Source organism: Clarias gariepinus, chromosome 12, assembly GCF_024256425.1.
Source record: "Clarias gariepinus isolate MV-2021 ecotype Netherlands chromosome 12, CGAR_prim_01v2, whole genome shotgun sequence".
In the NCBI taxonomy this organism is placed as follows: domain Eukaryota; kingdom Metazoa; phylum Chordata; class Actinopteri; order Siluriformes; family Clariidae; genus Clarias; species Clarias gariepinus.
This window is the reverse complement of record NC_071111.1, coordinates 15275311-15291934: the sequence shown is the minus strand read 5'-3', so window position 1 is coordinate 15291934 and position 16624 is coordinate 15275311. Positions and strand designations below refer to the sequence as shown.

General features: G+C 38.3%; 1 protein-coding gene across 1 annotated transcript in view; it reads right to left on the bottom strand.

The window, feature by feature from the left end:
• Positions 1 to 16624, bottom strand: part of ano2b (anoctamin 2b) — a 36247-nt gene that overhangs the window by 14329 nt on the left and 5294 nt on the right. Inside the window, exons 3-18 of the mRNA XM_053508515.1 lie at positions 16355 to 16453; positions 15917 to 16071; positions 15681 to 15735; positions 15379 to 15430; positions 14771 to 14826; positions 14577 to 14624; positions 14429 to 14493; positions 14166 to 14300; positions 13532 to 13692; positions 12593 to 12675; positions 12147 to 12230; positions 4310 to 4384; positions 3925 to 4126; positions 3480 to 3591; positions 3126 to 3183; positions 2871 to 2971 (exon numbers count right to left, since the gene is read on the bottom strand). Coding sequence (XP_053364490.1) covers positions 2871 to 2971; positions 3126 to 3183; positions 3480 to 3591; positions 3925 to 4126; positions 4310 to 4384; positions 12147 to 12230; positions 12593 to 12675; positions 13532 to 13692; positions 14166 to 14300; positions 14429 to 14493; positions 14577 to 14624; positions 14771 to 14826; positions 15379 to 15430; positions 15681 to 15735; positions 15917 to 16071; positions 16355 to 16453 — 1541 coding nt within the window. The remainder of the gene's footprint in view (positions 1 to 2870; positions 2972 to 3125; positions 3184 to 3479; positions 3592 to 3924; positions 4127 to 4309; positions 4385 to 12146; positions 12231 to 12592; positions 12676 to 13531; positions 13693 to 14165; positions 14301 to 14428; positions 14494 to 14576; positions 14625 to 14770; positions 14827 to 15378; positions 15431 to 15680; positions 15736 to 15916; positions 16072 to 16354; positions 16454 to 16624) is intronic.

The window sequence follows — 16624 nt, the reverse complement described above, 5'->3', positions numbered from 1 at the left end:
AAAAACAGAATGCCTTTAGTGATCGAGCCAGGCCATTTTTTTTCCTGAGAGCATTCCACTTGCTGAAAGTTCATGTGAATGATTATGGTGTGCTTTAAGCCATCTCAGTTATTCATGGCTGTACAGGCTTTTTAAAAATGTTTGCAACATTCAAATGTTTTACTGCAGCCAAGAGTTTCATCAATGACTTTAAATTTAAATCAGTTTTATCAGTTTTAAATCAGTTTTTTTTTCATTCATGAGAAATTTCATCAAATATCCTGGTTTGACTTGAACATCCCATGTAATTTCAGTAATATTCTATTGTTTGTATCTTTTTTATTATTAGATAAATTAGATCTATATTAGAGATATGTTTAGTGCCATTTTTAATTACAAACACTATGGTGTTCAGATAATTAAATTAAAATAATTCAGCCCTTTTAGATAAACAATAACCTTGGCCTGTGTGTAGAAAGTCATCCCTAATATTTAGCAAGTTGCCATGGAGAGAGAATAAGAGTACAGTAAAAAGGAAAAGCGAGAAAGAGTTCGTGTGCCTCTTGCTGACTCTAAAAGCCAAATATAGACAATAAAATGGGCCATGTGGTCCATATCTCTGCCTATTAATGTCTTCAATAAAATCCGTTAAACGCAGCTGATGTATTATTTATACCCCCAAAATACAGCCCTTTCCCAGGACATTACTTTTTAATGTCTCTGTATTAGAAGTGCCTTTCTCCTGCCGTGCTAAAGCTCCCATTTACCAGCTGTTGAGATGCATTTAGAACAAAAACACACAGACACAAACACACACACACACACACACGCTGCCTTGGATGCAACAACATGTTCTGTAATGGACACTGGTTCTAAATATTGGAGAACACTTTCATATACCATTTGTATGATATAATATGGTAAGACAGGGAGTAGAGCAAGCTGTTTGGAGATCAGAACTACAAAGTAGGTCAGGTCTGTGTGTTGAGGGAATTGTGGGATATTGAGTCCTCCTGTCCCCTCTGGCCTCCATCACGGAACGTTTGCACCAGGCACTTCAGCTCTGTCCTTTCTCCAGTAACGAATTTGGGTATTTATAGAGCAGAGCAGGAGAATCAGTTTAAAGTCACCCACATTTTCTTCTACCAGGCCTTTCCAAGGACTTCACTCTCGTCAACTGCATTCTTAAACAAGCTAAGTTAATAGAAAGATGGTTTAATAGAAAATGATAACAAGTGCATAAATGTGGATAATAAACTGGAAAGCAGTGAAGCAGTGTCTCATGCTGGTCAACTTGAGATCAAGTTCAATAAACAATACTGGATGCTTTTGTGTGGTGGCCTGCAAAACCCTTCACATGGTTAAAGTTTGACATTTTGTACATCATTTAAAGTTTTCTCTAGTTTTATGATGATGATGATGGTGGTGGTGGCGGCACAGAAGCATTGCAGACAATTTATTTAGTTTTGATATAATGGAAGAATAAAAGGGAATGTTTTTCAGGACGGTAGTGAGAATAGTAATGTTGTAGAGTTTGGACATTGTTGCTGGTGACAGACAAGGAGTAGAGCTGGAGCTGGCAGAGCTGAAGATTTGCTTCGGGAGTAACAAATAATGTACAGGATTAGGAATGAGTATATAAGAGAGAGAATGGAGGTAGGAAAGTTCGGGGACAAAGTTAGAGAGACCAGATTAAGATGGTTTGGGCATGTGCAGAGGAGAGATGAGGGGTACATCACGACAAAGTTAGAGATGGAGCTGTGGACAGGAGGAAAAGAGAAAGGCCCAAGAGGACATGCAGCAGGTTGTATAATATAATAAAAATAATAAATAAATATGATATATTTGCATCCCTTAATATAAAAATATCAAAGTACTGTAAAAAACATTTTTGGTTGTATTTCAGACTCCCGCTCTTGTGACTTCAGAAGATGTTTTGCAGCCTGCCTCACATATGTGCTTCCTCTGTCAAATAGACACTTGAAAAACCCATAGAGAAAAACCAACAGCTTCAAACCTGTTATGTATATACTTCACAGCCTATAGTTGTGTTTATGCTGTGTTTGTACATGTTCATACCTACTGTGTTAACTGTCTCTCCACACACAGACAGACAACCACACAAACAAAAGGCAGGTAGTAGTGTCGGTGCCAATGAATGATTGATGTATTCACAGTTGTAGGTACAAGACATAGGCCTGTTACCATAAACAGCCGTTTTAGAAATGCACGCCAGGGCAGATGTAAACTGAGCCATGGGAAAACAAAACCCCAGAGACGCTAGCATTTACCGTAAACCCAACAAAGAACAAGGGCTGTGGATTGGCCTGAAAGCTAGCATGTCACGTTAATTAAAATAAATGGAAAACATGGAGGAGACATAGACAATACAAACACCTTGCACTGGGTAAAACACACTGGTTCAAGAAAGCAAATACAGACAGGACACCACAAGTAAATACCTACTGTATATCTTAGCAGTGGTGGATGAACACTATTCTAATGAATGAGAGAGAAAAACTAAGACAAGGATGAAGAGACGTGAGTATGTGCTCCTTTAAAGGACGATGAGGGAAATCTAGGCTAAACAGGGATTTTCAGTAAATGGAAATGCATGTCTACAGGTCCTTTTGGTGCTTTGGGGAAATTGTGTCCTAGTTTATTATCCTGTCCAAGTATTCTAAATCCTTTATAGGAAAAACTGTAACTTCAATATAGAGATTTCCCATGCTGAAATAAGAGAAAAAAAGCCCTAGGGACAGATCTGATAATATGTTAAATTCTTTAACCAAGTTGAAGATATTGTATCTTTCAGGTTATACAGAGATAAGGCACGACTGAGCATGCTTTACACAGGGAGATATACTGTAGTGAACTGTCTGATTACTTACGGGATGCCAATCTCAAAGATATTGTTCTGAATGAGCTGTTTTCCCAACATGATGATGCTGAGCTGAATACATAACTCAATAAGACAACCACCAGGGGCACACTGGGAAAGAAAAAAATGAGAAAGAGACAGAAATTGAAATGCCTTCCAAAATGGTTGTAATAACTACAGTAGCAAATACAGTTATTACTGGGTTATAGCAGTGATAGCAGAATAACAGGTGTAAATAATCACACAGGGACACTTTATAACTTACCTCTTCCATGCGGTATCGGTTGAAAACATAAACGTAATCTCCTGGTCGGCCTGCAAACCTGTTGGTAGGGATTAAAAAAAAATTTAAACTGAATGCAATTTCTCTTCCAACATCCTTTTTCATAAAATAAGTTTTGTTGTAAAACATTGTCCTTTACACAATCCTTCACAAGAGCAATATTGCCTCAATATAGCCTCAGAAAAAAATCTCTTGTAGTATTCACTTGTCTTTTACATATTCTCCTTAATCTATCTAATAAACCTACCTAATATTTCTTACCGGAAGTACAGTTTACTTTAACAGCAACCAGGCACAAACAAAATCTAAAGCTTAAGGATAAAGATGGTTACTTACCTTCCTTTAAAGAAGGCTACATAGAAAATGGGAGCGTAAGCATTCATAAACTTAAGGAGGAAGGCCTTCAGAATGAGACGCTCCTCAAAGCCGGTCTCGGTCTTTGGAATCTCTGCAAATACATCGGAAAATGGTATTTTTAAAAGTTATTTGGGGATTTTGTGTATCAAGTGTCCCAGCATCACTTTTATCTACATTAGAGATTACTCTCTGGACTACAGTGAGGTTGATACAAAATTAAGAAGGAAAGGGCACTATTTTACATTCATTTTAATGAAACTATTCAAATCAAAAGGTCTCCTAAATTAGTAAATAATTTCAACTTTCTACAAAATATTTCATTAGAGAATAATATTGACTGACAGTAAGCAGTATTATCACAGGACCATGCAACTCGGTCCAAATGCATGTAACCGTACAGTATGCAGTGTAAAATAAATCTCACCCAGCTCTGTAAGCCAGCCAGCCACAGAGCCATAGATCTCATCCAGGATAAGGATGACAACTAGGTTAATGATGACCGCTGTGGCTGTGACAGTCACCCGCACACTCGATTTGATCTGGGGGTCTGTACTCTTGGCTAGTGAGGCGGAGACGGTGATGCGGTACATAATCACCGCAAACACAGCAGCAAAAGTTACACCAAACTACAGAGCAAGAGGAAAGTGAATAGATTAAAAGAAAGCAGCCCATAAAAAGAAAAACAATAACAACCAGAAAGACATAAATTAGAAAGATACTGTGATATGAGGTTAAACCTTAATTGTAAAGCATATTTGCAGTTTATTACCTGCTTGTAACAAATTTGTTTTTAAAGTAGCACTACTCACCATTAGTAAAATAGAGGAGACGTTAATAAAATAGCCAGGCAACCTATCCTTCCATGTAAGTTTCTCATCTCCAGGCTGTGAGACAGAGAGAGAGAGAAAAAGACAGAGAAGAAGAAGAGAATTGGAGGATTAAATAAATATATGCCCCTTTGTATGTGCCTGTGTTGTGGGTGTACACTTCCTTCTCTTCATAGTTTATTCAAATGTCTGTGGCATTTACAGTGGCTTTCAACGTTGTACTACAATGGTTCAACAAAACTATAACTTGGTTTACAACCTAAACCATTCAGTGCATAAATCATATCACAAGCATCTCCTAAGGATCATGTCTTTGAATTCACCAAAAACACTTTGAAGCACTTGAAATGTTTCCACTGCTTGTGGAGTTACCCTTTATCGTATAACCATAAAACCATATACAGCTAAGTCAAAGCAAATACGCCAAGAAAAACTACCCTTATCACATCCTTACGCATCATATTAAGCTGATGTAGACAAAAGTAGCAATATATAAACAAACATGAAGAGTCTCCTTATTCACCCAATTTTGTGGCTGGAGCCAGAACAAAATGTCACAAAACATCAACACAATGTAATGCAAAACTTGGTGAAATGCACACACCACTGAATCTTCCCATTCCCTAATATGACCGCTATAAAAGTACCAAAATTATTTTGTATTGGGTACAAATATATTCGATGGTTAACATTCATCCAATTGAGCAGGTAAGGGATCTCTAGTAGTTTGGCCTGGTAGCCTCTCCCAGATTTAATTAAGCTCATTAAAAGAGCAACAGCACCACCTAGCACACAGAAGCACACACCATGACTAAACCACACTGTCTGAGACCTGGGACAGCCAAAGCTGCTAAAGATTGATGAATGTACTTGAGGGAAGCTTTCAGAATGCCATAGCTTTTGGGTTTTGGAAAATAATGAATGTAGGTCATGCAGCCCAGCCATTAATGACAAACCACAGGGAGAGTCATGGGTCACACGTGACCTTGCTGATCATGCTGCTTCTCAGCACACCCATGCTCTCAGTGACAAAACGTGGATCACACTATTCCGAGAGAAAGATGAAGCAGGTAAGCTTGTCCTCCATCTTTAGGCAGCAACATCATTAATTGTCAGGATGTATTTCCAGGATCCCCGGATATACGGAGCTTCGCTGACTAAAACTAAACGGCAGAAAAACTTTTTGCCTTGAAAGGCCAGATGGAGCTAGACATCTCCAGATACACTATAAATATACAATGATTATAAATGCATTAGTACTTTATAAACTAAAGAAGATACAAAATACATGTAAAGCGCACACAATATAAACCATGTAAAATACACACCAAAATATGAGATTGTTTAAGTCAAACCGGATTGATTGTGCAAAACACAGGTACAAGAGTAAAAACTAATTTATTTCTTACTAGTGCTTAAATATTAACAAGGTAAAAAGGTTTCTCAGTATGCCAGAGCAATGATTGGACTGTCTGCTGAAAACTGTCCTCCTAGGAACTCCCGTAACCAAACATGTGGAAAATACAGAGGATGTGGCAATAACTCCTTTAAATTTTTTTACAACATTTAAATGTCTTACTAACTAAGAGTCACACCACCATGCCCTGTCTTCTGTAAATGTCAATAGTAAATGCTCTCATTTACGAGAAATTTCATCACGAGTTTGTCTTGAACTCCTCTCATAAATTTGTTGCAATTCATTCAAACACATTTTATTCAACACTTCGCTTGCATATAAAGCCTGAATCGCTTGCTGATGTAAGATGTAAGCCAGTGCTATCTCAGCCTAGATTTCTAGCTCATAGCTCTAATCTGTTCCAAAAAAGGAGTGACGAACAAATGCTAAAAATGCCAATATTTTCCAAAATTTTTCGGTATGATGCAAAATCACTGTCAGTACTAAAAAGGCAGGGTTGTCTGTTTACTATCTAGCCCTTGGCAAGGTCTATCTGCAAAATTTGTGATAAAAAGTGGAGCGTGAGTGTGCCCCTGTTCTTCAGCTTTAATTTTTATTCTTACAGTATCTGTCACATAAAACAGTCAAGTCAAGCCTGTGCTTTTGCACATGTCTGTAACATGACATTAAATATGTATAAAAGGTTTTGCCTATTATTACTCTTAGAAGACCTTGTTCCATTCTCAAAAGAATTGTGTCTGACCCTGAGAGCTTTACACTGATAATTGTGCAGATGTATTGCTATGCTTGTGCTAGGCTTTTCACAGAATGTTAATATTCATGATATATGTGAAAAGTGCTGAAAATAAGTTCCATGTGAACAGTTGCTTGGGTGTCAGTTACTGCGTGGAGACAGACCACATTAAACACACCATTCCAACAGAGCCAAGTTAAACACTTTGAGAAATTAGTGACAAACTCACTGATGGAGAACTCCTCTGAGGCCATCTCATGCGGAGACGCATGTATGTACAGTACATTTACATACTCAGAGAGAGAGAGAGAGAGAAGGGAAGACCAAAAATATATATGATACTCATGTTAGCCATATGGGACACATAACTGTAGTTTAGTTTAGAAGGGGTCAGGAACATTGTGGCAGAAACATGATTATAGTTATACAGTAAGAGCTAAAATATGCACTGGTCAAACCTCTCAATTTATACAGTAGAGCCTTTTAGGTGTTAAGTACAGAGAGATTAAATCCCTCTTTCATGCACACATGCAATAATTCCTTCGAACAGCTCAGGCCAAAAGACCCACGTCATGGCTCACCTCAATACACCCATTCCATGTGCAAGACCACAAAAACACACATTTTCCCATAAGCAGTTCGAACGAGGTTGCCAATGACCTTTACAGATTAATGGCAAATTTAATTATATAATGCTCAGGAAGACTCAGACTTCCCGCTAAGATACTTTCATAATGATCAGACCTTAATATGATTAAGATAAACTCCATTGAAACTCTGTGAACTCTTGCCCAAGAACTAACTAGACTTGTAAAAACCCAAATGGTCTGTATTTTTTAAGAAGAAGCCATCAAAGTTTTATAGCCAATTTGTGGTTCCACAGCAGTGTGAATAAACTCACATAATGAGAAAACAATAGTCTAAACAACAAACAGGATGAGGACAGTATACATATTTATTGTACATATAAAACAAAGAAGCAAGGAAAAACAATAAATTCTTATTTTATACCTAAAAAATGACCACATACAATTAAGGAGGAGGAGGTTGTACGCAAATTAACACTTTCCTCCTGCTAGCTGTTAATACTGAATGTACTTCTGCTTCCGTCTGTAAGTGAATAGCACATTTGCTTGCTTGTCACCCTACTGAAACTATTATTATTTTTATCATGGTCATCCCTACTAGTTGTGTCTCGTTAAAGAGTAGGCATAATGGTGTAATAAGGCTTAAAAAAAAACACCAGATCAGAACAGCCCCATGTGTGTTCATGTAAAGGGGCTTGAATGTCACAGGGTTGCCATGACGATGAAGCAGGGACTGTGGTTTAATCTGAGTTCGGCGATCTGCCTCATGTGGAGCTGTGACAGTCCAGCTGAGAGGGCACTCCCTCTCTCTTCCTCCCTTCTCTCTCTCACACACGCACAGAAATACACATAAGCTTCCATACAAACACTAGGTTGAAGCATAGCTCTCTCTGCTGGCCAGAGTATGTACGTAACAATCTAGAAAAAGCAGGATTAAAGTAGATTTTAAGACTTAAAAAGAATTTTTAGAAAGCATATTAAAAACAAATAAAAAAACACTCATATGAGGCTAATATCCTTTTTTCAGACCCTCTAACTAAACCCCCTACACACACACACACAAACAACTTTGGCGATCCCCATGTATGATTGCAAAGCACATTTATTCTTAATCGAATGGTACTACAGAGAGATTTCAGATGTATTATAAAACTGTTAAATATCAGTATCTATCCAATCATTTTTCACCCTGCAATACAAACTATTCCTCAACAGCTACAGCAGAAATGAAAAGGTTTTCATGTAAAATACGAAGCCAAGATTAATTATGCAACAACCAGAATTGTTTCCCTAGGCTTTTCCTGACATCTTCTTGGTTTCACCTGACTGCTAAACTTATGACCCACAAAGAGCTTACAAAGCACGTATTGGATCTCATTGTTGAAAACCAATGAGCAGGAGAGGCAAATTTCTAAAGAACTAGATACACCATAGGACACCAGGAAGGCATTCATCAACAAGTTTAAAAAAAAATAGAGCACACTGTGACATTACCAAGAACAGGATGTTCATTCAAAGTTAAGAAAAGGACAAGATGAAAAATTATCACCATGTCTGCCAGGACACATAGAGTAACATTAAAGGAGTTGCAGGAATGTCTGGAACATACTGGTAACTACCTGCATCTGACAACTATGTCTGGGATAAAGGTGGGGAGACAGAATATTTTTCACCCGAAAAGACATCCAAGCCTGCATAGATTTTGGCAAACCATGTGGCACAATGTGACGTCTGATGAACATATAAAGTTTGGGGCATAATTCTAATGATGATATGTTCAACAGCACTTGTTCCTTAGTTCAGACACCCCCAAGAATGTATTTTCCCACAAAAAATGCAAAGACCATTTTCAGCATTCAGAACAATACCAAAGCAAAGCACAAATCGAAGTAAATGAAAGAATGTCTTCTAAAGAGGAAGATCTGTGTTTTTAATGGCCCAGATGTAAATCTTGTAAAAAGCCTGTGGAATGCCCTCACCTTTTAATTTGATAGATCTGGTGCATGCAGCCAGGTAGAGTGGTACAGTATAAAATGTCAATCAGAATGTGCACAAATTGAAAAAGTCTCACCAGAAAACCATGTAGCACTACATTACAAGAATTGTTTTAGGGTTGTATTTCTTTCCTTTTTTCGCTAAAACATTTCACTTAAATGCAATAGCATGCCTTATCTCACTTAAGGCAGTGATAGTTGTGTGTAGACATTATATCCACTGTATGCTATACACACACACATGGAGTAAAAACAATATACTGTAGAGAACTATGAGTGTCAATTTTAAACTATTGTCCTCATGCTCCTTATTTAAAAAAAAGGATACAGTAGTATTTCTGAACCTGTAATTGTCCCACATATACGTTTGCTTGATTGACAGACTCCAAGCCTGTATTCCTTTTACAACTGTGCCATTCTATTAATACCCCTTGACTGACATGGATAATTTTTCTAATGATTCATATTGTATTTCAAGCATTTTGGCAGAATTACATCAACTTCACTCCACTGTCAACATGCCATCCGATCACAACACACAAGACTCAGGATCAAGCACTAGCTGAAAAGAAAAAGAAGCCTTAAGCTGGCAGCAGCAATGTGCTGTATGTACAGTAAAATATATTGATTTACACACAGTTGGTTGAAGCTGATAAGCAACTCTATACCACATAGGAGTAACCTGAGCAGAAGTTAACGTTGTCAAACGTTGGGTCTACTTTGCACACCATGGCCCCCGGGTATCACACCGCTTTAAAAATGAGGGCTGACCTAGAATCGACTTGCTGCAAATGGACAGAGTAAATTTGGCATTAAACAATTCATTATGAATATGCTTTCTCTGAGATACTTTATACATACAAGCCCTCAGACACAGATTATCCTTCTGTCTAAACACCTACAGTATGATTCATACAATCAAGTGAGAAAGCCACCTCCAGAGTTAGGGCACGGACACAAGGCATATTGTACATTTAAGTACAGTATAATTGATATAGCACTAATTGACAAGTGTTTTGCGTATTTTGCTTCCTTAGTAAACTTCATTTTTGAAATGCCCATTAAAAATCAGTTTCTAAACTTTAAAAACTCAATTGAAGTAACCAGTAGATTTTAAGCTTTGCTGAAAATGTCAAAATCAATCTCTTAAAGTAAACATCTAAAGTATTTAAAGATATCAGATTATCTTTTTTTTTTATCTCATATGGCAGGGCCATATACAGTATATAACATTGGACTAAATAAGATTTGTGGAAATTTCTTTCTGTGACTTGCAGAAGCAGGAACAACTGTATTGTGGAAGATGGATTAGGATAAGATTATTATTGCCATTATTGTGAACAGCTAGTGTCAAAGTGTAGCCCCAGAGTGGGCCTGGGCCTTACGGCTTTAACTAATCCTCTTACATGCTTAGTGACACATAAACATCACAGAATATGTGTTATGCGTAATTTTCATTGCGTATGTTTACATAAAAAAATAATTAGCTTCATAAAGTCATATATGTAGGAAATATTAATATTGGAAATCCTGATGTGAATTGTGACAAACAGCATAACGATTACAAAACATTCGGTTTATTAATGATTTGAGATCAAAATAATTGACGATATTAAGTATTATATCAGTATATCCTGCAGTAAAGCTATCTTGTATTAAATACTACACTAAATTGTAGCTCATTTTTTACCTTACCTAGAGTTAAGCTACTTGGAGATTATATTTTGTTAATTCCCACTATCTTAAGAGCACTGCAGTAAATTCTACTTTAATTTTCTATTTACATACTGTACAAAAAGTAAGAAAATATCACATTGAAACAACACTCTGTTACTAGCTAAGTATTAGAAGTAATGAAATACTCTCCAACCAAACAGCACACAAAGAATGACACTACTCTCGTCCCAACTAAGTACTAAAAGTAATAATATGCTTCCCAAGCCCCACCTAGACTTCAGTTGAACTTAAAACTTTTGCAACCAAGGCAAAGAAAAAATGAAAGATCGAGCCCGCTTTAGCATCATTCTAAAGAGGGCAGATCCAGGACTGGTCAAAATCAGCTACTGACAGCAAAGCAGCAGCAGAAAAGCAGATTCAGAGCCCAGCGACCAAGAAAGGAAAGACCAGAGGCCATAAGTATACAAGGGGAGAGGTGAAACCTTGTAGAACTAGAAACTGAAAAAGATATAGAGAGCGAGGAACAGAGAAGCATGAAAGCAGGTGCAGAATCTCTAGAGCAGTGATCAGGCAATACCCTTCATACAGAATTTTGATTCAACCCTAATCGAAATGCACAAGGTTACTAGATTGGCTGGATCAGATCTTTTGGATTAGGGCTGAGCTAAATTCTGTTGGACAGGAGCAGGAATAGTGATCGTTGCTCTAGAGGAACTACAGTGGGCGAGAAACAAAGAGAAAGATCAGCATTTACCAGGTTCCCTGCAGCCATGGTAGACAGCAACCACTGTCTCCATTTGTCCTTGCCTGGATCGCTGCTCTCCTCCACACTTTTCTGAGGCTGGAACAGACAGAGCCCACGGATCACACACTAACAGGTAACAACACCAAAAACACTAGCGATTAGGAGCTCCAGCCAGACACCTCTACTGCTCATGGACAGAGAAGCTGCGCTCTCACCTCCTCTCCAATGCTTGCTCACCTTTCTCTTCCTACCTACATCACACTGTCTCTCTCTATCTCTCCCTTTTTCCCATACCACTCCTTCTGCTGTGGCAGTACCAGGAGCAGTCCACCAACCTTTCATGTTATGGTGCCAAATGACTGCAGCCAGAGCAGTGCATCATGGGGGTTTTGCTGGCGGCTTGCAGCGTCTGGCACCAGCCCTCTACCACTAACTCTTCATTCTGATTACTTCAGAGAAAACATATACACTGCAAGTGCTGTACTCTTCAGTAACAGTCTGTACAAAGCAAAAGCAAGACAGCTATTGAAAGTCAGTTATAATTCAAAGGAACAACTAAAATTGTTTTTTATAGTTTAAGATCCTGAAGAAGAATAAAAAAAAAAACAAAGGAAATTATAGATTATTTCTGTAAAGATTTCAGCATTCCACACGAAAACTACCCACCTCACTTTTGTTCTTCTTTCTGTTTCTCCTCTTCTTCTGTTTCTTTTCAAGAAGTAATGTTTCATATTTAGGTCTGGGATGCTCCTGCAGATGAAAAATCAAACAATCATATTTAACTCATATTCTGTACGTGATTCATTGGCTTCGTTTGGAAGTCTTTTAAAATCAATCAAACGGGTCAAATCCACTGCAAACCAAAGGAAACACACCAAACTTGAAGAACTTCGGGGAAGATGGGTTTACCAAAGAAAAAAAAAATCAAACCTTTGCTCGTTCCTGATTTAGGGAAGAGTGCATTTTTAAAGTGGAAAGGGAAGTATTAGAATAAATGATTAAATTCAAATTTGAATTTAAGACTAAGTGGAAAAATTAAATCAGTAAACACTATAGCCATTATTATACTGTATCATGTAAACTAATATTTACTGTGAGTCTAAGACACACACCTCTTCTTCCTCCATTCCTGTCATGTTCCAGCTGTAGTTCAAACTGTTCTGCCTGCGTTTCCAGTGTTCCAGAAACATTACCGCTTTATGACGCGAAGAGAAAGAGATATGAAAAGGGAAAAAAGGAGAAACACGAGATGAGATGACTAACCAAACATATTACATAACTCATACGAAAGAGAAGATTACATGGTAACATCGATTGTTTACATATTCTATTATTCTTGTACTGTCTGTATTAGCTCAAGCAAACTTTTCTAAACTAGATTTGTAATAATATCCGGGATAAGGTATCATCCTATTCACCTTGGCTCAAAAGTAAAGAAATGTTTACCATCAGTCTAAAAAACATGAGTGAATGTCAATGACATCATCTGCAGATATTCATTGGTGCAAGCCTGTAAACAGTGATACAGGTGCATGAGTGTACATACACACAAACAGAGTCCATCTGACCACCTCCCAAGCCCAATTCAGGATAAGTGCTTGCATATGAGAAATAATGTGTTTGCCCTGTTGCCACAACAAGCAGCAATGAAAGACAAAAGGCCTTTACAAAAGCTGTACAAGAAAAGCTGATGATAGAGCCTTGAGCCCACGCAGGCACTGATAGACACAGGTAACACTATACCCAGACTGTTAATCTCCCACACATACTGTACACACACAAGTTTTTTTTTCAATCTCCATCTCCATAGAGACACACCAACAGATCTGCTTACTACCACAGCCTTTCACCTGAGTCTTACATTCATCAGAGCGAGGGAATGCTAAGGCAGCACACAAAAAAAATGGACCTATGTTATGTTTGGCCTTACCTTAAAATACAAGGTAAGAAATAAAGTACAAATATTAGAAAGAGGAATATAAAGTTAGAAGAAGAAGAAGAAGAGAGGAAGAACATAAAGTTAAAAGGTGGACGAAGAGGATGATGCCTACCCCAGAGGGACATGAAAATGGCAAAGAAGACCGTGGCTGGGTTGTCGAAGAGGTGGCTGGCTCGGGCAGTGCCACACGCTGTGCTCAGTTGCCAAAATTCACAGGCAGTGTCACAAAGAGGGCACATAGTGAAGTTCCGTTTTTCATCACACATCTCCAGACTGGAAAAACAAATCAGACAATGGATATATCAGTCCAAATGCACCTACTTGAGTTCTACACTGTGTCTTCAATTGTGACATGATTGAGTGGATTATATGAATAAAATATTTGTTTATTTTAATGTTTAATATCAGATAACTATCTTCATTATAAATAAAACTAATAAAATCACATTCTTTTCAAACTTGAAATTTTCTGTTAAAAACATTCCACACAAATATGTAATGTTTAAGAATTATATCTGATGTACTAAGATGTACTAAAGACTAACGATGTAAATAAATTTGCTTTTTGCTCCTGGAGCACACTTATATCTGCTTGATACACTGCAAGTGACACAAGTAACTTTTTTGCTCCATAATTCTACAATTGACAAAAACCTAGGGTTAAAATTAGCAGGCCTGAACTCTGAATAACCCTCTTACCCAAATACGTCAAGCCTTATACCTGTTGGCCACAGACTGTCCCATACCTAGGAATATTTGAGTCGATGGTGAAACAGCCATAGAGGAACACAATGATGCCTACAACAGACGCCAAGGCCAACAGCTGAGTATAAACGCCAAGCCAGGCAAAGTAGAGGCCTATCTTTTCCCCAAAGTATTTCCTGAGGGCAAAAGATGAAGTAAGTAGGCCAAAAGTGTGGATCACGGTCATGAATATAAGCAGCAAAAGGCAGTCATAATATCAGGTGAAGAGCAATATGCAAAGTTATATATAAAAATATACATGTACCTGATAAGATCTACAGGCTGATATTTATAAAATGCTCCATATCTGGCCCATTCATCATGTAATAGCTGAAACAATTAGAAGAATTCAGAATTTATGAATACAAATCACACCATGATTGATTAGTTTATACAGTAAAATTGCTACTCACTTGTCTCTCATTCTTCTCTTCTCCTTGCCTGGAGTCGTGGAAGTCTCCCTACAGGCATGCGATTATAAAAGCATCACATGAATAACACTGAATATATTAAAAGCAGAATATCATTATGCTTCATTTAATAATAACTAAATGGGTCATATATACACAAAGAGGTTTTTTTTTTTTAAATCATAGAATTAACTTACATCATGCAGAGGGAAAGCAGAGTCATATACCCCTTTAGCTATTAATGTAGTGATACCTGTAGGCAAGGAGAAAACTCAACTATATTATCACACACTACCTCAGGGGTAATCATCTTACTGTCATGACAGGACATTGTGCCCTGCTTCATGTACATGCAGCACATTAGCATTTCAAAATGGAAGGGGGCTGACATATAGAACACAAGCTTTAATCAAAGTAATTAATCAGTCCTCAGAGGAACAACATGTACACTCTCACTATTAGCCCTCAATTATAAAGATGGCTCCCTAGCAACAAGCTAGAGGGACCACCACTTCCCCCATAGACCCTGCTTCACTGTCCCAGTTTAGACAGTAGATGAGACAGAGGAGAAGCAAGTAAGAGACCCTAAACCCAACCCCTTCTGTTAGCTAGCCTCAATTCCATTGTAGCTGGTGGCAATGTCCGTCTGGCGAGCGGACCGATCCAGGAGAGCATATGGATTCCTCTCCAGCACCTGCTCTGCCAGCTCTGCGCTCACTGCAACTCTTATGTCAGGCCTAGATTTTCTAAACAACCCCCTCCAACATTATGCCACGACTGGTTATGGCTTTACTGAATTACTAACCCATGGTTTGGCAGGTCCGTGTGCAGGCAGTGCGTCTAAGGATTTCATACACCTGGGAGGAAGGGAGAGAGTGAGAGAGCAAGAGAGAGAAGGGGAGAGACAAACAAGCAATTTGTTCCTGAAAACTCCATAGGGGAATTGTCTCCTAGTAATATGTCCACAGGGAACGCGGCCACCTCAGACTTCTGGTAAATAACCACATTATTCTAACAGCTCCACATAACAATCAGGACAGCTAACTACAGCCATTCCATTAAAATAAGCCAAGAAAACCTTTTCAGCCACAGGAAAACAGAACTCACAATTCGACTCCTTGTGGCATTGTCAAAGAAGGTGTCCTTGCACTCGATGTTGTATCTGAAACAAAACAAGTATAATGACGTGGAATAAGACAGGTGTGGGTAAAGGGATGAGTCAGGGTTTATGTTTTTGAGATGCTAAGGTGCCTTCGGCACATGGAGAAATCTTAGTAAATACCGCTCTGCCTCAACAACACCCCCCACCCCACCACCACCAATTATCCCCAAAGGTTTCTTACAGGTGGAGCTTGTCCCGGGAGAAGCTGTGAGAGAGGAACTTCGTACGGCTCTGATGCTGCAGATGAGGGATGTTGGGTTGGAATGGCTGGTTCAGCTTCCTCCACACTGTGCTCATAGTTGCTGATAGACCTTTTTCTTCTTTCAGCTCATAGCTCTGGGCAACATGTGCAATAAAACAACATGATATGAGGGAAAATTAATCTACAGTCATTGACTTGGGTATTTATCTAAACATGTCAAACATGTCCCCTTCACAAACTTTCCCTTTCAGACAACCACAGAAATGTACTGTAAATATATAGAGAGTTCTTGGCTCTGGTACAATCATTAAGGTGGTCTAAAGATTTTTGGACAATATGGTCCAGACTCTAGTTTGGCATTAAATAAAGCCCTGTGTAGGTAGATAGATCCAGAACTAGTGATTAGAAATTACACACCTTTTTGGTAGGCACCTTGATCTTGAGAAACTCTGCCTCTCTGCTTAGTACTGGCCAAGGGGCATGTAGCCGGACAAATCCCTGCCCATAGACCTTATGCTGAGGGAGAAACACATAGAGTAAGCTTTGTAAGCTTCAAGAAAGTTGCGTTTTTTATCAATCTCAAGTCAAATAATCAAGTCTACTATATTGTATTTTCATTTATTTATCTTTTATACCACTATTCTGTGTACAGGGTCGCAGGGGCCTGAAGCCTATCCCAGGAGATTA